Below are 26,400 nucleotides of genomic sequence, written 5' to 3'. Positions count from 1 at the left end.
CTGAACCCTTGAGTTTTACATTCCAATTCTCCTCCCCATCCCTCGGGGTGAGGGGGAGTGAGCAAGCAGCTGTGTGGTGCTTGGTTGCCGGCTGGGGTTAAACCACGACAACAGGACTGGAGAAGCCAAGAGAGGATTCTCGTTTACTTATTCTGCTGTACAGTCACAGAAATTGGAAGCTTCCTTTTTTTTTCTCTCCAGGAACAGCAACCTGCTCGTCAGATGTACAGAGATTTTGTCTTTCCCACTTTCCCTAAGTGCTGTCAGTAAACATTTGGTCATTTACTTCCCTCTGAAAGGTATTCCCATTAATGATGACATCCGAGTAGTACTGGATCTTTTCTGTCAGCAGAATCAGACAAAAGCCTTCTGTGCACAAAAAGATAATCACAGTTCAAGACCGGCACATGCAAAGTAGTTGCTTGCATTTTGACAGGCATCCTGAGGTTCTTGGAGGGCTGGAGTAAGGTCAGTTGAATCTTTTGGTCAGCAACTGGAGAAAATTGACTGCCAGGTACAACTCTTTCCTCTGCTCCTGACAGCCCAGTCAGACATCATAAAACAAGCGCACTAGTTGGTACCGGATTGAAAATGCAATCATGCTACCCAGGACCTAGGTAAAAATTGGACAACGGAAAATTATAGTGTTAGTTTACAGGCTGGCACATTCCTCCTTTCCAGATGGATTTGCTACGCTTTCCAGCATGCCTCTTTTCACTAAATAACATTTAGGCTCAATTTTTTAGGTCTAGAAAGATGAAAGGCAGAAGCTAGCCAAAGTCCTCTGTTCTTTCTCTGAGAATTGTAGCTATCTGTGGGGGGAATTCTATGCACAGTCACGTTGTGAGAACAAGTGGACGAGATGAACGGTTAGAAACAACTCTTTCCTTCTTAAGGAGCCTATATTATAATATAATCCCTATAGGTTTTGATGGAAAATACCTCGTGTCAAAGCTGCAATTCAGCATCCTTACAAGAAAGTGCTACCAAGGCTTTTCTGGTGTGACTGGGCTCAAAATCAAGCGGTACATACTTCCCATCCTCTCCCATCCCCTGTGTAGTCTGCCTAAGCCCTGTTTGTCTCCAGGTTCGTTTGTTGGAAGTCCTTCGTCCCAAATAGGAATTTGGCTAAGTGTCTCTTCTCTTTCCTAGTGATAATTGCTTACCTTTGATCTGAGGATGAAAAAAAAATTTTATTGTGGGCAACTAAGCAATGCAGGCCTTTCCGAAAGTGGTGTTTCTACCCTATTATGCATGAGAGCTCACATGCTGAATAGAAGGAGTGGCATTATCCAAGCAGCACGCTATCCTTGTACTTCAAAACACTCCCACACCCCAGTCAGATTCCAGAGGCCACTAAGCTATGTGCCATGCTTACACATGTCCACCAGCTGGAGATAACTCAGGGACTGCGTTATTTTGTATGACTGAAAAAACAGAATATGGAAAAAGGCTGTAGCGGGTCACAGTGATGAGGTACTCTGCTTTCCTTATGTTTTTCTAGCATCCAACAATTTGCACCCTGCAAATCTTCTCAAGCTAACCTAGGGACTTTGTATTTAGTCTCTTGATGAACGGGGGGCGGCGAGGGAAGAAGGAATCTGTTTCCTCCTTGAGCTGTGTAAACCTCCAATTTTTCTCAAGTTCCACAGCTCAACTGCACCTTGTGTGAAGAGCATGATACTTTACTTCCCCCTTTCCCCTTGAAACTCTTGAGACCGATTTGGATCAGTTTCTATTGCAGAGTACATCTTTCTGCTGGAGGAATCATTTGTCTGACCTGAATGAGTAGCAGCAGGAGAGTCAGATTTCGCTCGTGGGTGGGTCCAATCAGCTTTATAACAAAGTTAATAAGTGTCATATTATTGCACTCGGTGTATTCGCCATCATCATCTGTTCCACTCCTCACATCTACTATGTGCAAGATCTTGACTGCCTGGGAAAAGATATTGCATGCTATTTCACCAGGTATGTTTGGTGCCCGCCAACTGGTTTTGCTCAAGATCCCTCACCCCAGAAACCACACTTGCTCTTAGTAAAAAGATAGGACAGACTTACGATGGTCCTAGGATGCTGCTACGTGTGGTTATTCTGAAAGACTGACTGATTATTAACATGGTTGGGTGACCGCAAGGGATGGTGACAGACTAGAGCAGAATACTTTCTTCCGGATTTGAGCCAAGAAATAACTAGCAAACTCAAAGTTTTGCATTCCCTCCCATCCTGTTCCTCTTGCGTGTGATCACTTCCTCAAAATGTGTTGGATTTTGAATGTTTTCCAGTTATTACCTTCAAGATGTGTGTTCCCAGGGCAGAGAGGCTCTTAGTTTTGAATTTGGAGTAGCTCATCTCCAGCTTCCCTGTACTAGGATTGAGCCTAAAAGAAATATTAACATTTTAGTCTGGATAGAGCAAGGAGACAGAGAGGTCCCTCTATGTAAGCAGACTTAGGTCCCCAGCTGAGTAGTTGAGAAAGAAATCTAGTGGTGGAAAAAGCAGGAATAATTCGACACAGTTAATGCCAACTGCTGATACCTAGTTGCTCAGTCTGGGCAGAGTCAAGAGGAAATTCCTCCCCACCGCACCTCCAGTATATGCATAAAGCTGTGTAGTTTTAAAAACAACATCGAAAAATCCAGCATCTGCAGAGACGATTGCTGATATGGCCATACTGCTACAGAATGCTTCCCACTACGAAATCCTAGCAGATCCTACTGCAATGGCATTAAAAGTGGTCTGTATGAATTTTCTCTCAATCTTGTAGCTTGGAATATGATTATTCTCACTTTGTTAAAAATCACTCTTCTGTGTCTAGGCCAGGGGTGTGGTGGTGATCAGAAAACTCAACTGTAACTGGCACAGCCAGTCAGCTAACTTTTAACTATCAAAGCTAATTCGGTGGCTTTTAGAAAGAGCACCTACCACCACCTTTCTCAGCTCAGAGATAAAAGGCACAGCCTGTGGTACTGTTAAAGAAAAGGTATTTTCAATTATGAAATTTAATGTGCTGAAGCTGCTAAATAGCAGAACCAGGCCTTGTCCCTTGTATAGGCCTAATCCAAGGCTGCTTTTCAACTTCAGTCAAGTTAATCAGTAGAATACAGAAACAATAGATGATCGATTGTATACACAGGTGCTCTCAGAAATGCAGATGTTTCTAGAAAAATTAGTATATATGAATAGGAACTGCTTGGTCAAAGACTAAGTGTGCTTGAAGGAGTGTGTGAGTTAAAGCAAGCAGAAAGATCATGATCCGAGGAGGAGCTTGGAACCGAGGCAGAGACTGGAACAGAGTAGGTAAATCAGCTGGGACGGAGTCAAGTGATGGATGTGCAGAACTTGCAAGACCAAAGGCAACTTCTAAAAACTTTGATAATTATGTGGTAAGTGTATATAAGCTGTGCTGTATCCCTTTGTTCTCTGCCATTCACTGGGGTGGTGGCCCACCTCTGAGTTGCGGTTAAGGCAAGCCTAGTGGTATCCATGTCCCTGTGAATTTTTCCTTTAACAGTACTACTACAGGTCACTTGGGTACATTACCTTGGCAGCCGGTGACGGGGACAAGGAATGACATGGAAGAGTTGAGGCAACGAGTAGAAGAAGTTGAGCACTTGTGGGATGAAAAAAAGCAGCATTGTTTTGCTGAAGTGCCCCAAAATCCCCACCACAGCGAAGGTCATGCCAGCAAAATAGCAGAAAGTGTCCCCAACAAACACTCGAGATGGATACCTGCAATCCACAAGGCAGAAAAGCAAAGGTCTGTAACGATTGCTGTTGCTGTACAAATGACTTTATAACCACTGAAAGTATTCCCACACAGCAGGTTAGGGGCCAAGAGAGAACTGCAGCAGATCTACACAATGAAAACAACTCTTGCAGGTATTTATGCTAGGAACTGCAGGACTGGGACCTGCAATCTGACTTGCAGAGAATATGGTATGAAAAAACAGCAAGAAATATGAGGGAGTGTATTCTGTGCATTTTGGTGAGCTGGTGTGGCCAGAATTGTTCTAATAAAGAGAAAAGCTACCAATGCATCAGTGCCTTGCACACTTGGTTCTGGCAAGAAGCCTGTCTACGCTCCAGCATCCCACCTGCATGTCAGTAAGTGGTTTTGTTTGTGCAAAAAGGGGAAAAGCAGAGGGAAAGGATGCTTCCAAAGAAACTCTGAATGTCCATCCTCTTACCAATTGTGGTAAAACAGCCCCAGCGTGGTAAAAAAAAAAGGGAACCATGAAGTAGAGAGAAAAAATGTGATCATCTTGGTAATCCCCTATAGAAAAAAAAAAGAAGAAAAGATTGTGATGACAGGACTGGTTGATTTTTACTAATACCAGATTCAGAAAACTAGGATTCTATCTCCCTTTGCTTTTTGTACCACATACATGTTATCTTCCTTACCATTTAACTCTACAATGTTGAATACAATAATAGAAGCAGCTATCACCAGCGACTGCCCTGCTTCAATTCCATTAATTCCAGCGAGAATGTTGATGGCGTTTGTGCAGAACACTGCTAGCATGCCCATGTACACATAGTAGAAGATACCTGCAAATCAGAGCAAGCCAAGTGCTTTAGTATTCATAGGCAAAGCAGGCCCCGGTCTGATTCACCAAAGCTCTTACTTCCTGCTTTGTACAATAATCTGTTACCTAGCAATCTCTGTGAGTGCTGGTAGTGGTAGCTCATTAATAAATCACTCCCACTCCTATGAAATCAGCTGTCACACGTACATGCACACACAACACAGCAACTACAGCAAACCATTGTGCCACGGCGGTGGACTGTAGCGCTCTTTCTGTCTTTTGGTCATTCTGGTGTCTGCAGCACCGTGCTGTGTGCACCTGGTGCTCAGCTGTATCACTAGAATCCCAGAAAAATGACCAGTGCCTATCTGTGTGTGGCTGATCTGGATGTTCTTTCCAACCTAATATTTACTGGGCAGAGTTGTGCCCTCCAATTGGTTACTTGAGCAAATCCTTTGTGTGTTCCCTCTGCAGCACTGAGTGCCATCAGGCGACCCCTTCCACAGATTGCTTGCCGCTTGGATGATAGCTTCTGGTGATGCACAACTTACCCAGGTCCAAGTGCATGCCCAGCAGCAGCCGGAAAGGCTTAGGCACCACGATGGTAGTGTTCCCAAAGTTAGTGAAGTAAACCATGAGCAGCGGGAGAGAGGCCATGGTAGGAAGCAGGAGCTTGTGGCGCCAGCGCAGGTTCAGAACGTCATCTGCAAAGCCCAGGAAAATCATGCAGCAGATGGCAAGCAGTGAACCGATGAGCTCTACAAACTGCAGGACAGAGAACAGGACCCCGATTACTGGTGGCTGCTTCCAGCCGGGCCTGCCGTGCTGCTGGCGCCATGCAAGCCTCACCTCATCGTGAGGAAAGGCCGCGCACTGCTCCTCCACGAAGCACCTCAGGAAGGGCACGGGGATGAAGCAGAACAGGATCATCAGGAACACGGCCCCGCTGATCACGCCCTGTGCTTCGGGGCTGGAGGGAAGGTAAGGCGGGGAGTCAGTCCGGCCGGTCCCGGTTCCGGTCCCGGTCCCCTGGCCGGTACGGCCCTGCGGGGCAGTGCTACTCACACGGGCCGCCGCGAGGCCTTGTTGAGGTCTTCACCGAAGAGCCGCGCAGCGAGGAAGCGGTCCCTGAAGGCCGGGATCAGCGTGAGCGTGGCCGCGAAGCCCAGCAGCGACCCACCGAGGTTGATGAGGAGGGGCACGGCGGGCCAGGCCGCCATGGCCACGGCGGGCGCTGCCGCTGCCAAGGGCACGGAGCGGGGCCGGGAGGGGAGCGCCGCCCGCCGCCACCGCCTCCCGTCGCGCGTTCGCGGCCGGACGCTACAGCGGTGGCACCGCATGCGCGGAACCGCTCCGCCCTACCGCCGCCGGGAGCGCCATCTGCCGCCGCGGGGCCCTGCTAGGCCGGGGTCGGGACTCGCGCCGGGGCCGTGCGTAAGCGCCTGCGCGGGAAGCGGCGCTCGGCCCGGCCTGGGGGCGGCCATGGGGTGCGCTCCGCCCCGCCCCGCCCACAACCGCCGTGGCCGCCGCGGCGTCCCCGCAGTGGCGCGTCGCTCCGCCCCGCCCCTGTAACATCACTTCCTCTCCGCAGTGCGGTTGCCTCCCCACCTCCAGCAGCCCGATCCACCCTTTGCCGGGTCCCGGAGTTGCGCTTGCGGCGGCCCCGGCGACCCCCGGGTTTCCGCCTGCTGGTGGCCACGGCGCGGAGCGGGGTCGCGGCCGTTTCGTTAGCCCACGCGTTTCCTCAGGTGCTGGAAAAAGCCACCCCAATAAAATAAAAACCCGGAGCTCCTCGGCGGGCAGGGGGCCGGCAGCGGCTGCTGGCCCCTCGGGGGCGGGCGGGGGCTGAGGCAGAGCCGCGGCTGGGGGTGCTGCTTAGGGGGGGCGGCGGCGGTGCCCCCTGTGGCTTCCGGTGGCGATGCCCGGGACGCTGCCGTGCTAGGAGGAGCCGCCGCTGCTCCGCTCTCTGCCGGACCCCCGCAGAAATGACTTCACAAACTTTAATCAGGCTTCGAACGAGCGTGTTACTGCCGGGGGGACCCGCAGCGCAGAGCAGGCGGCGGTCGCGCAGAGACCCGGAGCGGGGAACCGCCACCTCGGGCCGCGGCCGGTACCGGTGCTGGCTGCGCAGCGGGGGCGGCCCGGGCTGGCGACGGCCGAGAGGGTTCCGCCCCGGCGGTGCCCTGCGCGAACGAGCCAGGTGCCGCCGCTGAGAGCGACCGTGACGGTACGAGACCAGCGTGTTTAACCGGCACGGGGGCAGCCAGCAGGGAGCTCGGCCCGGGCGGCTGAAGGGAAGGCCGCCGGCGGCACGGCAGAAAGGCGCGGCGGCCCGGGCAGCGAGCTGCACCGAAGGTGGGACCCCTGCCCCCTGGGGCCGCCCCTAGGCCGCGGGGAGCGGAGGGAGACCCCCTGCGCCGCCCGGCGCCGGAGGAAGGCTGCCGGAGGAAGGCTGCCGGCTGGTGAGGGGAGGCCGGCGGGGCCGTTGTGCGCAGGCGGGGCGAGGGCCGGGCCCACGTGCAGCGCGGGGCCGGGAGGCGGGCGGCGGGCCGGCCTCCCTTCTTTCCCCTCCCCGGTGGGAGGTGGTAGCGGCCGGGCCCGCGCCGCAGCGCCGGGGCCGGGCGGCGGAGCGCCCGCCATGCCTGCCGGTCCGCCGTGAGGGGCTCTGCAGGGCGCCATGGGGTCGGACCCGGGCTGGGCTGCGCTAGTGCTGCTTTTCGCCGCCTCGCTGCTCACCGTCGCGGCCTGGCTGCTTCAATACTGGCGCTCCGCGGCCCTGCGGGCGCCGCGGCGGTGCGCGGCGGCGGAGGAGGCCGGGGCCCGGGCGCTGCTGGCCGCGCTGCTCGCCCTCCGGTCCTTGCGGGAGCAGTGGCTGCGGGCCTGGGTGCGAGCCCTCAACAGCCAGGCGCGGCGGCACGGGGTACGGCGGGGCGCGGGAAGCTGGCGGGGGCGAGGCCGCCCGCCCTTTGTTGGGGGGCTCCGGGCGCTGCCAGGGGCTGCGCGGCCTCGGCCTGGGGGAGCCGTTACTGCGTTCGGCACAGCCGCGGGGGCAGCGCGGGGCACAGGGCAGTCACCGCGCTGCGGCCCTAGCCTGGGCTGGGCTGGTGTGCCCGGCTGGTGTAGCCGCCCCCAGGTTTCTACAGCAGCCTCTGCCGAATTTCAGTGTTTTATTCCTTGTAATCTCCCGGCGTTGCCCGTATGTCGCTTCTTGGGTTTGAGGCTCGTGAAAGAGGATTCGCCTTGCTGACTCCACGGGGAAGTGGTGTGACGGCGGCTGGCATTGCCTGCTAGGAGCGGGCTTTGCCCACAGGAGCTGTGAGCCTGGAGTCTGTTACAGTCTCCTCCTTCTCCTGGCAGGGAACGGGGAACCTTCCTGTTCAGTTGCATGGGGAAACCAAGAGCTCAGTAAGGTTAGCACAAAGCTAGTGCTCTTGGAGAGAAGGAGGTTGAAGTCCTGAAGAATGCAATGTGAACCTGTGTTAGAGTTTTCCGAGAAGACTGGAAGAGGCTCTTCCCTTTTGACAAAACGCCAGTTAAATTCTGAACTAGAGGCAGGACAGAAGAGCAGATCTCTCGGTGCAGTGCAACCAGGTGAAAAAATCAGGCAGTTGGTGAAGGTGGGGAGGAATGAGAAATCACTGCTTGTCCCAGCCACTGGTAGTTGTATCAGCATAATAGGCTTTGCAAAGTGTAACCCTGTGGATAATACCGTGACTTTGGCTCCTTTGGGAATGTTTGTGCAGCAGTGTATCCAGCATATGTTCTGTAGCTGTTCATTTCACTGTATTTTTGTTTGTTTCAGTGTAATCCCCTGATAATAACTTGCTGGGATGAGATGAAGGAATTGGATCTTTGAGGAAGGTGACTTAAGAAGAGATGTTAGTTTTTGTTACGTGTCACCTGTGTGGTATCTGGATTTTTTTTTTGGAGGACTCCTTTTCAATTACAAGACTCCAAAAAAAAAAAGAAAAGCTCCAATTCAATTACAGCTGAGTCGCATCTGTGCGATACAGCTATTCGAATAAAGGCTGAGGAACCTGACTGAGTGTCCTCTGCAGTCTGGAGGGCCTAACTTCAGCAGCAGTAGTATGGGGCGGTTCAATTTTGGCCTCTTGTTTCCCTGATTAAAGTGGATAGTGTTGTCTGGTTTCTTGAGAGCAGAAGGATCAATAACGCTTGTTAAGCAACTATACTTGAAAGTAACTGCATGAGATGGAACAAATCTTAATTGCGTAGGCCAAGTGCTGTGTTCTTAAGTTCTGTGTAGTCCTTAATTGTAACAGAGTAGAACCGTTTTTGAAAGGATTTAACCAAATGATCTCCTTCAAGGTGCAGAGCGAGGGCTGTGATTACCTTCAGATGGTGGTTGCCTCCTGGCTTTAGGAAGTAGAAAATGAATGGAATGGGATATTTGCGCATAACAAGCCACCTCTGCCTGTATTCCTTTTCCAGAATCAGACTGGAAGTGTTTTTATTTTGCTGGTGTCAAGCATCAAAGGGCAGAGAATATTTAAAAATACCATCCGCTGCTCCTTTTGAAAGGATGTATGAAGTCACCTGGGGCCAGGTAATGTAAATTTAGAGCACAGACCATTACAGGTTTTGTGAAGAAATGCATAGCCAGTACTACCTGGTGCCGGTAGTTCATGTATTGGCCATGTGGGAATGGTGAGTTTTCTGGTAGACTTTGTTGTCCCTCACTTCTACAAGGTGAGATGGTTGTGCGTTGCTGCTTGGAAAAGCAGTGTGTCTCAAGGCAAGTGTTGTTCTTGTAAGAAATATGTAAGATCAGCCACTACAAGTATTGTGCAGTTATGAATGCGGATAGGCTGTCTCTGTAGGATTGTGTACCCTGAGTACTATCTTCTGCCTCTTACAGTTGGATCAGGGAATTGACTTGTTCTGAACGTTACCTTTCTTAACACTTGTCTTACATGTCATGTCTTCCCATTTTGAGGTGTGTCAGGGACCCTGCTCGTGAAGGTGGGTGTTGCTTATTGCTGCTGTTTTGGACAGGTTTTTTCTGTTCGTTGGGCCTGCCTCACTGATGCTCCCCAGCTAGTTTCTATTGTTTTCCTTTTGAAAAGATTTTTTTTTCCTAATTCATTCCATTGTGTTCAGTCCTTTGCTTTAGCACCTGAAGTTCTCTCTTCTCTGTGTGGCGTGACTTCTCACCTCCTCCTTTGCCTTGTTAGACTGACTCACCAAATAATTAGATTGACTTGTAAAGGCTGACATAGTTTCTTCTCGCTGCTACTTGCAGTAAGTAAAATTGTCCTTTTTGACAGAGGTGTGGCAGTGCTTGGTCTCTCTTTCCCGCCTTAGATCTACGATCTAGTTGGCTAGTGTTAGAAAAGGGAAGTGGATGTTTGTATCCCTGCCCAGGCTCTGATGGTGTCAAAGGACAGAGTATTCACAGTTGTTCATTGGTTTTTAGGATGAGCTTATCCTCTGATGGGTTTTCAAGAGATCCAGTGCTCTGTTCCCAAGAGGTCTGTGGAAAAATGGTTCTTTCCACAAAGGTGTGGTTGATCTGCCAGTTGCAGGGGTGAAGATGAAGTTGACCATGGAGCTCGAAGCTGTGCCTGCTTTGGTGAATTCATTCTTCTCTGGTGATTCTTTTAATTTTCTTTAATGTGGTCAGTTGCTTGCGCTTTGGTGTTGACAACTGAGAAAATGGTAAGGTGCCCGTTCCAAAACAGGGTAAGAAGTTTTGATGGTCAAGAAAAAACACCAAAATCAACTGGCCCTGTTGTTGTGTTCAGGTCCTATTTCTGTTACTGGTTACTTGGAACAAGATCAGGAACCTTCATCGTACTCTCTTCAGAGAGTTAGAAAACAGTCCCTTAAGTATACCAAGGGTGGGAGGAGTCCAGAGCACGGGCCTGACTCCTCTGAGACAAGGCAGGACTGATTACGAGTAGTAGCCTAACAAGTACTAACAAGGCTATGTTCTTGATCTTACAGAATGAGGTACAGGAAGAATGAGAGGGTGGTGCTGTATGAGGTGGTTGTGGGACTACCTGCTGCAGGCTGTTGGAGCTGAATCTTTTGTCTGGAACTAAATGAGGCTAGGTTATGTACTGTAAGATTATGATCTTGATAGTTACGCTGGGTAAGATGTAAGGAACTTGTGGTATTGTTTAACATGTTAGCTGCTAAAGTTCTTCCTTCTGCCTGCCTCGGTTCCTTTCTCCCCCCTTGCCTTCCCATGCTCATGCAAATAGCCAGGTGCAGCATTGAACCTGAGATCCACATCCTGAAAAAGTGGTCCTTTTTGCTTTGGAAAACTTCTGAGTGTTAGGATATGCTCAGCTGATTTGTTGTATGGAAGCCGAAACCCACAGATCATGCTGGTGTTGAACCTTCAAAGCCAACTCTTCTTTTGTCACTGAAAGTAGGTTTGTTTTGATATGATGCATATTGTATTGAGGGGACCACTGCCAGGAGTGACGCTTAGCGGCTCCTCTGTGGTTGGCTCAGTACGGTGGCTTGTGTAGGGCAAGCTGTGGCAACTGCTTCTTCTCTTTTCAACACCTGATGGGAAGTTGAGGGCTGTTCTCTGGGATGGAGCACGCACAGGCAGAGGCCTTCCCTCTTTGGAGAGAGGACTTGGCAAGGGCCTGAACAAAGGTGAGAACATACACAAAGTGCCTCCCCCTGTAGAAATGCACCCTCTCCTTCCATGCCTGTCTTGTCAAGTGGTGTTGCGTGTCAGCAGTGGCCAAGTGTTAGCAGTCACCTGTGCCTGATACGCTGCGCTCTTCCGTCACATGCTGAATTCCGCTGTTTCTCACCAAAATGACCTAAATTTAGAAGTTCCAGAATTTAGAACTCCTATAAGGTGAAGATTAGCTGATGACTGAAATGGCATGGGGGCCTCTGGAGGGCCACGCTTCAGTTTCTGCTGCAGTTGCTCCTTGTCCAGAGCGCATCTACTCGGAAAGTGGCATTGCTGCAGTGAGTTTCTGGGTGTAAAAGCTGTTCTTTGAGGTGGGGTCTGGTGGTTACCCTGGGGCTGAGTGTCTTCTGGGGGATTCTGGGTAAGATCAGGAGTTACCTGGACCTGCTTACATCTGTTTAACTCGTAAAAACACTCCACATCGGACCCTTTTCTTCTCCTGTCCCTCAGACATTACATTCCTGCCAATGCTTTGCTTCTGAGCTGCAGAGTTCCAGCACTCAGCTCCCTGCTGCCCCAGCCTTGTAAAATGGAATAAAGTGACTGATATGTCTAACTGGGAAAGAGATAGCAATGATGTTTTTGCTAGAGTTTCCTCCTTGAGCCCGGGGATTAAGGCACATAAATCCTTTTGGACACGCAGAGAAATGGCACAGACCTCGATTGGGGATGGAGGTGGAAGACCTAGTGCGGGCCCTGAATCCAAGTAACGCTGGCAAAGCCGTGGAGATACGTAATTGTTCAAGATAACTATTTCTGTAATGATTTCAGTCACATCCAAATTTTGCTAATCCATATTGAAAGTTATGGCATTGTAACATTTGGCCTAGATTTGCAACTGTCCTTTATAATGCAGTTGTGTTTGAGAGATCTCTTTGTCAGGTGATAAAACAACTGAAAATTAGTGTTCTGTCTTTTAGCTAGTGCTTTGGTCCTGAGTTTTTGGGACATGCATTCTGCTGAGGGGCTCTTTGCTGGCTTATATGAGAACTTCCATGTTACAGCCTGTAGCATTAGGAGACCATGCCAGAAGCAGAAGAAGTAAGACAGGTTTAGTCTTGGTTGTTGGAACTTCGCTAACATGTTGCAACGTTGAGTAACTTCATTGCATGCCCCGAGGAATTACGTTTTCAAGCAATCTAGGAGGCTGCTGAGCAATAAGGGAGTAGGACTTAGTATGAAAGCACTAACTGTAATTGAAAATTTTATTTCAGACAATATATCTAAAGGGACATAAGGCTTGATAGCGCTTATAGCAATTGATGGTGCCTCCTTCCCTGCTCCCAGTCTGACTCCACCCCTGCTCTCCTTTTGAGTCCCCAGAGGAGTTTGGGCTAGATTTATGCTTAGAAGTGAGTGATCTCACTTTCTCCATGGTAGACTTATTATTAGCTCCTTTTGCTGTTGCTTTTTCTTCAGTTCAGCAAAAAGCCGTAAGGAAATGTGCCTCTGCAAAGCTGGGTTTAATAGTGGAATTATTGTGGAGGAGCAGCTGGTTGTGAGTACGTCAGGCGATCTGTGTGTGCGCAGAATGGTGGAGGGTCTTGGCCCTAAGATTCATAAGCCCCCTTCCACAGGCTTGTTGGTCTGGCTGGGGAAGAACCATAGATTTCCTGTCCTGATTGCCTGTTCCAAGAGCTATCTTTACCATTCTCTACGTGTGCTGTCTCATTTTTGTTTGTGTGTAGTTCCAAGAAAGGGGAAGGAAAATGCCAAAACTGGGGTGGAAGTCTCACGGTTTGCCGTAAAAGGATAATAGAGGGAGGCTAGTTAGTGTTCCAGAGTCCTTGTCCTGGAAGAATGCTGCTCAGTTGCTTCCCTCTTGATAGTCTGTATCCTTCTGTGGTTTTGCTGTTTCTGTGTGGCTTCTTTCAGCTTGGTGAATTTTAGAAGAATATGTCCTCATCTCATTCAGGTCTAGATTTGCCCACGCTTCCTTGTGTTTCTGTATCGTGCTGAATGTGAAAACGTAGCATGTGTGGTAGGAGCTTTATAGGAGCGCATTTGTAGTCAGAGCACACTAGCATCTGTATTTGGGCAGATTCTGCTAGGACCAAGGTCTGACAGAGCTGGCAGTGCACAGATGAGGGTCAGTCTGCCTCCTGGCCATGTCTCATTCCCATCCCTGATACTGGAGAGAGCAGCTTCGATCACAGGGCATTGCTTTTTTCTGTAGATCTTTAAATGTTAGCAGCTGGTATTTCATATTTCCTGTTTGGATTTTAAGTTACATGCCTTAAAACAGGGCAGACACTTGAAAGGGCTTGAGTTGCCTTTCCAGTGCACGCTACCCTCGTTTTATTTTTCCTCTGTGTTTTCTCCCTCCCTTGGTTTGTATATAGACTCATGCTACCTCATGCATACGGTTCATTCTGAGCGGGCTGAGTAACGAGATCTGTTGAAGTTGGCTTTGTGCCCATGTCCTCAGATCACCTGCTTGCTCTCTCTTTTTGCCTCTTGTGAGCAGAGGGAGTCTTTGAGGGATACATTTTGTGCAGGGATGCTCTCAACTTTTTATCTTGGTCTTGCGTTTCTTGAGAAGGGTTTTCTGTAGAGAACTGGTCCTGTTAGATGGAAAGATCAAATGAAGAGGGGGGATGCTTCTGCAGTGGAGAGTGTAATCTAATAAGACCAGGAGAGGGTGGAAAAAGGGAACAAGTCGAGCACAGGAGCTGATGTACCATATGCCTGAGGCTGGATTTTGTTGTGGTTGATTGGGTTTTTTGGTGTGGTGGTGTTGGTAGGGTTGGTTTTTGTTTGGTTTGGCTTTGCTTTACTTAGGGCGGGATTAGCACAGAGCGGGGCGAGAGAGAGAAGAAACAGCAAAGCTTGTGTAATGAAGAAGCATTAACACACTTGACTTATAGTTGACCGCTATCCAGAACAATTTCCCATTCTCATTTGGGCTTGCCTGTCTGAAATTAATGCAGTGTTTGTGAGTCTGAGCCTTGATGGGAGACCTTGTTTCTTTTCTCTGTATGGACAAGCCAAGGTGGGTAGAATGGCAGTGTGCGATGGTTCTGCATGCTGGCTGGATTCGTGGAAACAGACTGGAGTGTCTCTGTGGCCCCACGTCAGAATTGTTTGTCCTCTTTGAAGCTATCAGGGGTACCTTAACCACTGGGAGCTAACAGGGTTCTCTTTCCATAGAGTTCTGTGCAGATCACATTTGAAGAGGGTCCTCAGTTACCGCCAGATGCAAATATAAGTCGTGTGACGTGCAAGGGAGAGTCAGACCACAGCATGGTAAGGCTTTACCATTCTGAATGGTACGGTGCGGGGTTTCTCCATTGACTGCTAGCATGTTCTACAGAGATTGCTGGGGCCCCTGCAGTGGGGATGGTGGAACCAGGAAAGTTTTGGGCAAGGTCTGTTGCTGAGCTTGGAGGCCTGTTGACAGGCTTGTGAGATTGTAGCTCTGGGGCTGTGCATTGGTGAGCTCTGGGAGAGCCACAGGGAGAGCTCCACGTGTTGGTGGAGCTGGGGCGTATGGGTGCTGAGCCCGAATATCAGGGTCCCACAGTAGAGAGGAGAGAGCTCCCGTCACCAGTATGTCTTTACTGCCTCACATGTGGAGTCTGAACTGGCAGGTTCGCAGTACAGAACAGGGCCTGAGAGTCAACCGGATGTTTCTTCCCTGCCACAATGGGTCAACCTTACCTATGGCTTTTGGAGGTTTTGCTATCACAGAGCTGCCTCTCCTTGCCAGGGATATAAACTCATCTCCTTCCTTTCCTCTCCAGGTGCTGTACTGCCATCTGTCAGCTGAAGCTGTGAAATTCCCCGTCTCAGTTACTCAGCAGTCCCCAGCTGCTGTTTCTGTGGACACCTACCACATCACTTTGGCTGTGCTGCAGGCTCAGGTAACAGTTGTAAATGGTTAGCCGTTTTCCTTGTTCTTTCACGTGGCCCCACGCCAGTCGAGGAAGCAGCAGCATGCAGTCACTGTCATTTAGTGGGGTGGCAAATATTCCTGATCTGCATGCCGAGTCCCGTTTTCTGAGTCTTGTTCTGCAGATCTTGGCTACATAATGTAGCCCTAACACAATCCAGAGAGATCTGAGGCATGGCAATATTTTATACTGTGCTCTTAAGCAGTCTTCAAGAGGTGAAAAGTCCACAGAGTTCATTCTTCTTGTGGCATTATGGATAGGGAAAGGTGCATCCTGTGCATATGTACAGTTAAAGTGGTGTCCTGGTTGTTGGTGTGAGAAAGAAATCCGCGGTGAGGAGTGGATTGCTTGTCAGTGCTCCCTGTAGTACATTCACAAGAACGTGATACAGACCTTTTTTTTGTGTGTGTCAAATATTGGAGATGCTTCTTCCAGAAGAGAAGCTCTGTGACATTGCAATGAGTGGTAACTCCATAGTTGCTTTCTGGCTGGATTTTCTTCTCTGGAATGTGATTTTGTTCCCATTGTGAAGAAGGGCTTGACACTGTAGACGGTATCTTGTGTGGAGACCGTGTGCTTGTTCGTGCTATAGGGAGGTATGGCGAAATTGTAAGTACCTCTGTGGTAGCAGAAGCCAATCCCTTGCTATTGCAGGTATTGTAGTCAGAAGGTTGTTCTAGATCCCCTTTGTGCTCTGGAGCTTTATTAGAATTTTCAACCTGTGGTTAGCAGATCATCCTAGTTTTGTTTTGTGCCTCCCTTTCATGGTTGTTTAAATAGCTCCTCTCTCTCTTCTAGGTTTAGCATGCCTGATGCCAGTCTTGTCATGGATGGCAACTGCGGTCACTTCTTATCTTTGTGTAATCTCTGGGAGCCAGGTGGCCTTTGTCACATCTCATCAAATTGCTCCTCTGCTTGCTGGTGTTTCCTAGGTCTCTTTGTCTGTGCCTGCTGAAGCTTTGGGTTGATAGTTCTTGTAGAGAATTGTATGTGGTGATCTAATTGAGGTCTTTCTGCTGCGTTGTGAAATGCTGGTGAGGTTCCCATATGCCCATTGGTCGGAATACTGTATACCCAAACGTGCCTTGCCTCTTTTATGCACCCCTTGTTGGTTACTTGCCTGGCTACTGTGTCCCAGATCGGTTGCTTTCGACTGAAGACCTTCTGTATTCATGGTGAATAAATGTCAGTCTGTCAGTTACTTTAGAACAGGGGTCCTCAAACTTCTTAAACAGGGGGCTGGTGCGCGGATGAAGTGGCAGGCAGTCATCTGCGGCTGCTTGGTTTCCCCCCCCTCACCCCCAGCGGGGGCGGGGCGGGGGGGGGTTTCTGTAAATACTGGGGGCCGTATCCGGCCCACGGGCTGTAGTTTGAGGACCCCTGCTTTAGAACTATGTTAAATTTAATTCCCTTGTTTTTACTGAAGATACTGGGTCAGGAATTATTCCTGTGTGGTTCTCTTTCTGTTTGTTACATTAGTGATGCCTTTCAGCTGTATGGGAATGCAACTTTGCAAGTGAACGACGGGATAGCGTACAGTCTGGTTTATTGTTGCAGACTATTGGTGACCTGGATGAGCTTTCAATCGGAAGATGATGTCCTAGAGACATGTTGCCAACTTACAAATGGCCATACTTAGGTCTGGCAATGGTTAATCAATATGGCTCAGTAAATATCCTGTGTCAGTGCCCGACTTGCCCTTTTGGATTGTCCTGCAGGCTTTTTTTTCAACCAGATAACTAACCTGCTGTTTTTCACTCTCATGGCACCTGGGCATCCAAAGGCAGCAAGGAAGCCAGATCCTACTACAGAGCAAGGAGGCTTCTGCAGCTGCTTCTTCTCGTAGGACTGGGACTGCTTGCGTTCTTGTGTTCTGTCTCTTGTTGCAGTGGTGCGAGGGCCTTTCAGTTGCTGAATTTGAAGTGGGGCAAAAAGCACCTAATGGAAACAGAAGCTGTTCCTGACTGGTATTTGTTCTGGGCCAGGTGGAGATCCACTTGGAGGAGATACAGAATGAAGGTCTCCTTGTGTCGTGGGCGTTCAAGGACAGACCAGACTTTAACCTTTCGGTTCTTCCGAGACTTCAGCTTTGTGAGGTGAGCGGCAGACACTGGGAGGCTGGACTGGAGGGGAGGAGGGGTGGGAGGGGCAGAAACAGCACTGAGCCAGGAGGAAGACTTCTGCAGAGGGGAGAGGTGGGCAGTTCACTGTCATGGCCCTTTAGGTTGAGGGAGGGCATTCTTTCACCCTGGAATCAGTATTAGCTTGGCTCTGTTGAAACAGCACATCCTCAAGTGGGCCAAAGCAGTACCAATGTCTGTTGTCTGAGTTTGGTGTAACAGCCGAATGGGAGTCTGTGTAGCAAAAAAGACTTTGTCTGTGTAGGTCCTCCTGCCATTGTTAGATGTGGAATTGCAAAATGACCTGGATTGCCCACTGTCCCCCTACCCTGTGGGTTGCTTGGTTAGGTTGGTTTCTGTTTGAGAGGTTAGTGTGCAGAACCTGTGGGTGTTAGAGGTTTAATGAGGTGAACACGGGCATGCTTGTGCTTCTGTATCTAAGTAGGTTGGTTGATTTGTTTGTTTTATTAACATGCTTGTTGCTTTATCCTGAGTAGATGTAGGTATTTGGCTGTTCTCCCAAAAATATGGTAGTAGTATCTCACGGGGCAGTGGGGATGTGGCAAACTGTAGAAGCTGTATTGTCAAAATTTGCAACAGGTGGACTACAGATGTAGAAGCTTAGTTGGTCGCATGTACACAACTTACTTTTGCCTGCGGCTGTTACGCGGCAGCTGTAAGCACTGGGGATAGCAAGTGCAGGATACGGGAAGCTGTGTAGCATCTTAGAGGCTTGGGAGGCAGTTGGAGCTGTATAAGGAAGTGTGTCTGTGTTGTTATGACTTTCCTGCATTTCCTCTTGATTTGTGGAGAGAAGAATGAAGGGAGGGCGGATCTGTCCACCATAAAGGATCTGATTGAGGATACCATTGTCAGCACACAGCCAGCCATGGTGGTGAATCTGAAGGCCTGCATTGCTGGAGCCGGTGCGGTAAGGCGCTTTCCTCATGTCCTTCTTGTATCCCAGGACACTTCTGAGGGCTGAGGCTCAGGCAGGAACCCAAGGGTTCAGACTCACTTCTGGGTGATAGCTGCATCCTGGTCTGTGCTGTTGTAGGAGTTTCTGCCCCACAGGGAATGGGGATAACTAGAGACTCCAAAGGGCAGCTCTGTTTGTACCTTGTTTCCTGAACACTGAGTGCCAGTTGTGTGGAGGTGGAGCTGGATGGCCTGAGATGCATCTGTGTTTTGGCAGTTTCTTTGTTGCTCTGAACACCAAGGTTCCATCCAGGGCAGCCTTTACAGGTGTGGAATGGCCTGTCTTTTGTAGTCTTCAGTTATGTGTCTGGCAGCCAGCAAGCTTGTTTCTTGCCTTTCTCTTTTCCTGTCTGCCTTAAATTTCCCATCTGAAATAACACGGGGGCCCACTGGAGGTCGATAGCTCAGGGAACCTGCAGCATTTCTTGATGGCTCCATGGGCATTCCCCTATATTGGTATGAGGAGCTACTTAGTAGATGCAATGATGAGTGACATGCATCTGGCTGCTGTCTGCTGGCAAGAGAACAATAAAGGCACCAGTCTTGCTCTTGTCATTCCTCAGGTACCCAGCAACAAGTTGCCTCAAGAGTCCCTGTCTAGAGTAGCAGCAGCCCCTCTGGGTTCTAAGCTGTTGCTCCGGAATCTTCAAGTGCTGAACTTGGGCTGCCAGGGGAAGGGAGGTAAGCGTGAAAACATTGCAGGGGCATGCATGCAGGTGGTGAGAGCGGAGCAAGTGGATGTTTTGGGTGGGTTTGAATGGAAGAGGGGTGTGCATCTGCTGAGCCGCTGCCTTGTGTTGATGAGTGCACACGTGCGCTCTGTCCCTCATTTGCAGGAGTTGGGGAGATATGCTGCGTGGCAGAGCTAGACAGCCCCCCACAGCAGAAGCGGACAAGGCTGGTGACGGCTGGTAGTGCTGGCGCAGCAGCAGAGATGGAGTGGAGCGAGGAGCTCGTTCTGTAAGTGTCTGCCCTTCTTCCATCTGTCTATGGTGGAAGCAGGCTGGCACAGTCTCTGGGTGTTGTTACCATGCCACAGTAACTGATGCGCACAATGCGGAGGTGAAGCCTGCACTGCAGAGCAGCGTGTGTTTTTGCTGCCTGCACGCTGGACTACAAATTCCAGCGATTTCCTGCAACGTGCATACATATTTCCCACTCCCCTGGACACTCTGTGTTTTAACTGGGTGGGCAGAAGCACTGTCTGTGGGCAGTGTGTGGGAGTGGCAGGTGCAGGAAGCCTGGAGCATAAATCTCAGCCTTCCAGACAGGTTGCACTCTCAGCTTCCCCTGGCAGCCTACACAGCCCTGCAGGGGTTGTGAACTGGAGCACTCCTCTTCTGTGTAGCTTGCTGCCCCTTGTTGTTGTCCTCCAAAATAGCGCACACGTACTGGAGCTTTGGAAAAGGTGATGAGGTGTGTGAGATTTGAGGGAGGGAAGGTATGGAAGGGTTGTCTGCTCCATGGCTGTTTTGTGAAGTTTGCCTAATACCAGCCTATCTTTTTCTGTTTCAACAGGGAGTTGGGACCTAGAAGTAAAGAGCTGAAGCTACAGGTGCTGGGGAACAGTGATGGAGGGGGAAGTGAGTACGGGCAGCTGTAAGATGGGGTTGTAAGACAGGGAGACAAAAATGCCTAAGGGACTTCCTGTGCTCTGAGCCTGCACCAGTCCTGTGTCAGTATAATGTGTCATGAGCTCTGCAAAGGATTTTTCATACCCAACTTTAGATAAGCCTCTGACTGCATGAAGTAACTCTGGAGTCTGTTGTTCTTAGTGAAATGCTCTTAACTCTGACCTTTTTGGTACTTGGAAGGTTCCCGTGGCCCGCCCATCTCCACTCTGAAGTGTGGAGAGGGATGTGGGGATTTGTTCCCGTGTATTGGAAGAACATTGCAGAAGGCTGTTAACTCTCTTCATTTGTATTTGGTCAGGGACAAACTGCAGCACCTATTTTTGATGGAGGCTGCACAGCGGCCACCTCTTTAAGGGAGTCAGTTTCTGGATTGGTAAAGAGGAGCAGAGGAGTGCTGTCCGCTCCCTCCTCCCCCTTGAGCCTGGGGACTGCTGGAGTCCTTGCGGATCTGCTTTGTTGGCCCGAAAGGCTGCTTCCCAAAAGCAGGGGTTGCCTTGGAGACATCTGAGGTGTTGAGGTCATGTGTGTTTTGTTCTCCTGTTCCTTCTCACAGGCGTGGTGCTGGGACATGCCATACTTTTGCTTGATTCTTTGGGCAAACAACCGTCCAGGAGACAGGTCTGCTCACTGGCCCCAGGAGCTGGGTGGTCGCTGACGGCTGAAGCTACCATTGTATTGGAGGTGAGCTTGTGACCATAAGCTCAGCACAAATGCACGTGCTGAAAGGGTTCGTGATGTGAGCCTCTAGCTGGAGACGAGTGCTGCTGTGCCTGGGCTCATCGCAGGGGACTGGCAGACCCTTAGGCTGAGGAGGGGTGTTGCCTGGCCCTCAGCTCGTGAGCCTCCCTCTGTTCAACCAACACTGTAGCGGGGATGGCTCTTCAGTGCCCAGAGCAGCAGCTTTTGTCACCCACATGTCTGCCTTGGGTGAGACATATGGGTGAGGAGGAGAGTCTCTCTGAGCTGTGCTTTATGCTTTGCAGGTGCTGTTCCAGGAGCCTCCTGCCTCTTTGAATGCTCAGCAGGCCACGTCTCTGCGAACCAGCATCACCCCCACTAAGAAAGTGGAGATGGACCGGACCATCATGCCCGATGGCACCATCGTGACTACTGTCACCACGATTCAGTCCCGGCCCAAGGCAGACTGCAAACTGGGTGAGGCTGCCCCACGACAGACGTCTTGTATGGGTGGCTGCTGTGGGGGTGCAGACTCAGCTGCCATATTCCCAAGGCCGCTTCCACAGGCAGTAGCAAAACTACTTAGCCAGTGTGTGTCATGGTTGTTGCAGACTTGCACTTGTGTGGTGCTTTCAGCTCCTGGGTCGGAACATGGGCATTGTCACCGTTCCTTTAGCATCTTGGGGCTGGCTAAAGATTTGTATGTAGCCCTGGGGGAGGGAATTGATGCAGCCCTGTGTTTGGGGGCAGGTGAGAGATGGACAAGCCTCTCTGACGCCTTTTGGTGGCGGGAGGGCCCGACTCTAACGTGTATGCTATTGCATAACCTCTGCATAATGTCGGGCTAAGCATTTTGCCACTCTTCCTCTATTTTCTTCACTGCTAAAGAAGTGACATACATACTGAATGTAGAGCCAAAAGCGTGCTGACTTTGCTCGCTAGTGATTGCTGCTGCTTGCAGTCTGATATCCTGATGAATGTGGTGCGAGATATTCCACGAGGTGAGGCTGGGAAACAGCATGAATGGGATCTCGTGCTGGGGCTGCTTCATGTGTCTTTTTCCAATAGGCTTCTTGCTACTTCGTTGCCACAAAGCCTCATGGAGCCAGCCTCTGCAGGCTCTCCATGCGCATGTAAGGCTTTTTGACAGTGCGCGCAGGAGGCCTTGATACAGTAGTGAAGTTGCCTAAGCTTCATCTCCACTTACTGGTGTCTCTGTGTTTCTGCCTCTCTTTCACCATGAAGATTCACCATCGAGGTCGCCTTCCAAGGTGGAAGTTATGGAAAAGAAGACAACGGTGCTTTTGGAGAGCGGCTGTCCTCACAGTCCCTTGTCCATCAGTAGCTGTAAGTCCTTGGAAATCTGAGGCTGTTACAGGAGCAACTGGGTTCCTTAGTCTTTCTTGGAGAGCTGCAGTCTGAATGTGGGTTGCTGAACTCATCTGTGTCTCCTGTGGAAGAGAATGTCCAAGTGCCCGAGTGAAGGCAGGGGTGGTGGCGTGTGGGAGCAGGTAGAAGAAATTGCACTTTGGCTATTCAGTCTGTGACTGGGTGTTTCCTTGTTTGATGAGAATGTTTCAGGCTATCTGGACCCAAAGAGCTTTGCTCACACAGTATTCAGGGCTCTGATTGTCTCTGGGACAGAGCACAGCAGCCGTTTTGATGGTTGGTGGCCAAGGCTGCCAAATTCTTGGGAGTCTTTGAAAATCTTTGTTGAGTGGGAAGGATATTTTAATGATGCGCCTGGTGGGAAATCAAGATTTTCAGGTGCATAAAAGAGCAGAGAGCTATATGGAGCTTCCTTCCTTTAGCTGATTTGGGCAAGTGCACAATAAATTATTTCCTCTACCTTTATGCATGTTAAGTTGCCTGTTACAAGCATCATGATCAACAGGTGACCTCTTGCCCTTGCTGAAGGTTGTTACTTCAAGTATTGGTATCTTTCTTGTGCCCAGGGGAGAGCCATATGCCCAACAGCTTGGATCCCGTGGCTGAGACTGCAATCAGGCAGCTAACTGAGACAAATAACAAGCCCGCCAAGAAGACCCCAACAAAACGCAGCACGCTGATCATCTCAGGAGTTTCCAAGGTCTCTGATAGTTAAGGGGCTCTGTTTTCCAGTGTGGGAGGCTGTTTCTAGGGATGCGTGTGTGCAATCACCTGTCCTGTGCGGACCAGTGTGGGAAGGTTCCCACACAGATGACTTGCTTGGCAGAACCGTTTTGCTGCTTCCTTGCAGCTTGTCACTGCTTCCCGGTGACTGTCAAAGGTACCTTGCCAGTCTGTAGGGCAGCTGCCAGTGGGAGTTCACCAAGAGCAGCTGCAAGAAGGGAGGCAGCTGCCATAGCCGGTTGGGAACCTCATGGAGAATGTAAGGGGGTCTCCTTGGACGTGCCAACAGGATGAGGGGAGGTGCTGTGGAATGCTTTGGAATTGGCCATGTTCCAGTATGTTTCAGCAAAAGAGCGATGATTGCACATCAGTGCTGTCTAGCACTTACGATTGGAACTGGAGCATCCCTATGTATGTGTGGATGAAGGACTGGAGATGAATGCGATCCTTTAGACCCTGTCTTCCTGTCTGTCTGACCTGCTAACCCCCCCTCCAGGTACCTATTGCTCAAGATGAAATGGCACTTTCTCTGGGTTATGCTGCATCCCTGGAGGCCACAGCATACAGGGATTCTGCAGCAGAGGGGACAGCTGACCGGATGCACAGTTCTACTGAATCATCACAGCTGCTGGAAGTGTCACTGTTGGGACAAAGGGCCAGTCAGGAGCTGGATGAGACAATGCGATCGGACATATCTGAGAGACCGTCAGTGGAAGATGTTGAGTCTGAAACTGGCTCCACAGGAGCCCTTGAGACCAGGAGCTTGAAAGATCACAAAGGTAAGGATGAACCATTAAATGGTAGCTGACGTTAGTCTGTTGTATGTGAGGACAAAGTGACGTCCGAGTTCCCCTACCCAAGCGTGGGGGCTGCGGCCAGCTTTCCACATGGTAAAGAGCTGCTTCTGCTGGAGCCTGGAGGAGTCTGCCTCTGTCCCACGCTTCCCGCTGGAGCGATTCCAAACTCCTCTATTTGCAGGTGTCTGATTCCTGTGGCCTTTTTGGTTTTTGTACTGTCTTACATGGGAACCCTGTGCAGCTTGTGTGTTCCCGAAAACCCGTTTTCTCTCCCAGGTCTCTGGGTCCACCGATCAGGTGCGTGTCTGTAAGTAATGATTCCTCCTCTGAATTTGGCTGCCTCTGGTGTGGAAACAGAAGCCACCCAACAATGTGGATTGTATGGGCCTTGATGCCCTCCCTCTTTTTCCATTAGCATCAAAGCAGCTAGTGCCTCTGAACTGTCCGTACCATAGGGTTTCCGTACAGACCCTCTCCTTTTAAATGGTGGAACAGGCCTGCCCCAAACAAGCTGCTGTTCTGGTCTTTCCAGGCTTGTGTCAATTAGGTGGGTGGTGCACCTTGGATTTCTCTGCTTGTGGCCATGATGGTTTCAGTTAGCTACAAACTGAGCATAAACAAGTGCAAGCCAAAATCTCAATTGCTCAGAATATGAGAGCAGGACAAATTTCGTGGGGTTGTACCCAGGTACAGCCAGGTACTGTTTGAACTGTGGTGGCCCCTTGCTTGCGTGTCAGTGGGTAGAAAGGTGTGTGGCCCAGATTCTTGAGAAACCTGGCAGGGCATGGAAGAGAAAGAATAGAAAGCAAGCCCCCTCTGTAGGAAATACTGTTGTTATATCTTTGTATGGCATGCAGGTTTGGATATGCTTTTTTGCACCTGTTTGGGGTTGATGGTGATTAGTGTCTACATCCTGTCCTGCCTGCATGAGACATCCAGAGCCATCACTGTTACTTGTCTCCAGATTTGGCGTGTCTCGGAACCAGTGGTAGTTCTGGGGGGCTTGATGTCTGGCTAATCTGGGAGCCCTTGAGACAGGCTAGTATGAGAGGCCTTTTCCCCATTGTGTGTTCCTCCCAGTGTCTGTGCATGCAGACGTTCTCCCTTGTTTTCTATTCGTACTTTGCACTTCCACTGAAGGGAGGATATGGTTTCCTCAAAGGAAGTTTATGTAGAGGGGACATGTGATGGTGTGCTGAATGAAGCAGTTGGTATTGTGGTCTGTCTTGAATGTAGACTTTGTCTTGCTGTTGTGAGCAGGATTTGCCAGCCTGCTGTGCACTTCTGCTGCTTGGGGCAGCACAGGTCTTTGCCGCTCACCCAAGGGCGGCTGGGTGCATTATTGCCCCCAAGACTAGCCAGGGCAGGCTGCTATCGTGGTTTCCATCTTCTTCCTTTCTGTCTCTGCAGTTAGCTTTCTTCGGAGTGGTACCAAGCTCATCTTCCGGAGAAGGAGCAAGCAGAAGGAAGTGGGCCTGAGCCAGTCACATGATGACTTGTCCAATGTCACCGCCAACTCCACTGCCAGGAAGAAAGCCGGCAGCTTTTCCCGCCGCCTCATCAAGCGCTTCTCCTTCAAGTCCAAATCCAAACCCAAAGCTAGCGACAGCATAACAGCAGGTGAGAACTGAAGGAAGAAGCCCATCAGAAAGATTGCATAGAGATCCTTTTCTATTTTCTTGTCTTCCCACTCCATGGTATCTGTGACTTGCACTCCAGTTCCTTCCAGCCTTGGCTGAGGGAAGACACCCCAGTGCTTTACACCGTTTGGGGACGTGGGGATGGCGAACCCGGGGCTTAGGCTGCTCATCTGCCTTGGCTTTAGCCTTCTCCAACTGTTGTACCCCACCTTGCACTCCCAGAAAATCCAGGTGGCATGCTAATCCCCACGGGGGTCCCAGGAGCTGCGAAGGTGCTGCCTTGAAGAATGTGCCTGCGTAGCTGTCTGGCATCACCAGGTGCATCTTGGAAAGCGAGGAGGAGGCCTTGCAAGTGGCGACCCTCAGAGTTAAAGATTGAGAAACTACAGCGTTGGCTACATTGCCGAGAAGTGTGGGATGTAGCCTTGCTCAGCTCTTCTAGTAAGAGAGAAAGGCACAGTTGCTGGCCCTCTTAAACACTCTTATTGCTTCTGCTTGGTGCAGAAGCCGTAACCTGACTGAGGCGTGGTGTGGGGCAATGCGTTCCTCGGCTGTGAGCAGTCAGGAGAACAAGCTGTGGTTCTTCACCTGGCTCTGCAATTGGAACAATTTCTGGTCTGGTCAGTGCTGAGTGATGCCTGCTTTCTGTGCTATGCTGATGAAGGAAGGAGTCTTCAAGGAGAATGAAGTTATAACCACTGGGCGAGTTTTTGTAGAAGCTTGGGCTCTTGCAAAAATGTGTGGTTGGTGCTGTCAGTACTGCCACCCTGTGATGCAGCCCTCCTTCCAAATCTGTGTTCCTGAATGGGGACGAGGCAGAGCTGCATGTGCACACCAGCTATCGTACAAGTGGAACCCTTTCCCTTGGGGGTGGCTGGGGGCATTGCTGGTGGGGTACCAGGCTATCTTCTGGATCTGCGGTGCATTTGGCCTCTCGTGGTTCTCATGCTGAGGACCAACACTGCACTGTGGATGAATGGCGAGTAATGTAGTGATGCTAGCGAAAGGCAGTCTGACATGGAGCCTGCAGCTGTGTGGCGGTTAGGAGGCAAGAGTTTACACGTTTTCACTGGGTGAAAGGGTTTCCTGTAGCAGAAGGAGCCTTTCTTGATTGCATCTGGTATTTCCTTTCATTTAGCGAACCTGATTCACCACGTTCAAACAGTGGGCATTTCTGCAGTGGGTATTCGCAGAGCAAGAGGCGTGCAGGAGAAAATAGTCTTCTTGCACGGGAGGAGACTGCCCTTCTAGGTGGACGGTTTCCCGGTCTCCTGATGTGCATGCATTGAGAATATCCCCAGAGGCTCTGTTCGGGTAGCATAATGACACTCTTCGGAGAA

The 26,400-nt window shown here is 50.4% G+C and overlaps 2 protein-coding genes across 2 annotated transcripts; one reads left to right on the top strand and one right to left on the bottom strand.

The window, feature by feature from the left end:
• Positions 1 to 117: 117 nt before the first annotated feature.
• DPAGT1 (dolichyl-phosphate N-acetylglucosaminephosphotransferase 1) lies at positions 118 to 5,965 on the bottom strand. The gene is given in 10 exon segments (XM_040616206.1): positions 118 to 613; positions 1,781 to 1,936; positions 2,290 to 2,377; positions 3,541 to 3,729; positions 4,188 to 4,228; positions 4,230 to 4,273; positions 4,402 to 4,548; positions 5,078 to 5,291; positions 5,376 to 5,496; positions 5,592 to 5,965. Coding segments are annotated over 10 exon segments (1,341 nt in total). The 5' UTR covers positions 5,867 to 5,965; the 3' UTR covers positions 118 to 547.
• A 1,156-nt stretch (positions 5,966 to 7,121) lies between these two features.
• Positions 7,122 to 25,748, top strand: C2CD2L (C2CD2 like). Its single transcript, XM_040615882.1, has 15 exons — positions 7,122 to 7,446; positions 14,359 to 14,454; positions 14,952 to 15,071; positions 17,087 to 17,197; positions 18,039 to 18,152; positions 18,763 to 18,880; positions 19,036 to 19,159; positions 19,718 to 19,782; positions 20,387 to 20,514; positions 20,817 to 20,988; positions 21,757 to 21,858; positions 22,467 to 22,600; positions 23,120 to 23,402; positions 24,831 to 25,040; positions 25,283 to 25,748. Exons 1-15 carry the CDS (start codon positions 7,204 to 7,206, stop codon positions 25,342 to 25,344), a joined length of 2,082 nt encoding a protein of 693 aa, XP_040471816.1. The 5' UTR covers positions 7,122 to 7,203; the 3' UTR covers positions 25,345 to 25,748.
• The last annotated feature ends 652 nt before the right edge of the window (positions 25,749 to 26,400 follow it).

This window comes from Falco naumanni, chromosome 16 (genome assembly GCF_017639655.2).
Source record: "Falco naumanni isolate bFalNau1 chromosome 16, bFalNau1.pat, whole genome shotgun sequence".
NCBI lineage: Eukaryota > Metazoa > Chordata > Aves > Falconiformes > Falconidae > Falco > Falco naumanni.
Note: the sequence above shows the minus strand (reverse complement) of the source record. Positions and strands in the feature narration are given on the sequence as shown.

Coding starts and splice junctions, on each gene's coding strand:
- C2CD2L (XM_040615882.1), top strand. CDS start 7,204: ATGGGGTCGGACCCGGGCTGGGCTGCGCTAGTGCTGCTTTTCGCCGCC. Junction 14,455..14,951: donor GAGAGTCAGACCACAGCATG/GTAAGGCTTTAC, acceptor TTTCCTCTCCAG/GTGCTGTACTGCCATCTGTC. Junction 25,041..25,282: donor TAGCGACAGCATAACAGCAG/GTGAGAACTGAA, acceptor TTGCACTCCCAG/AAAATCCAGGTGGCATGCTA.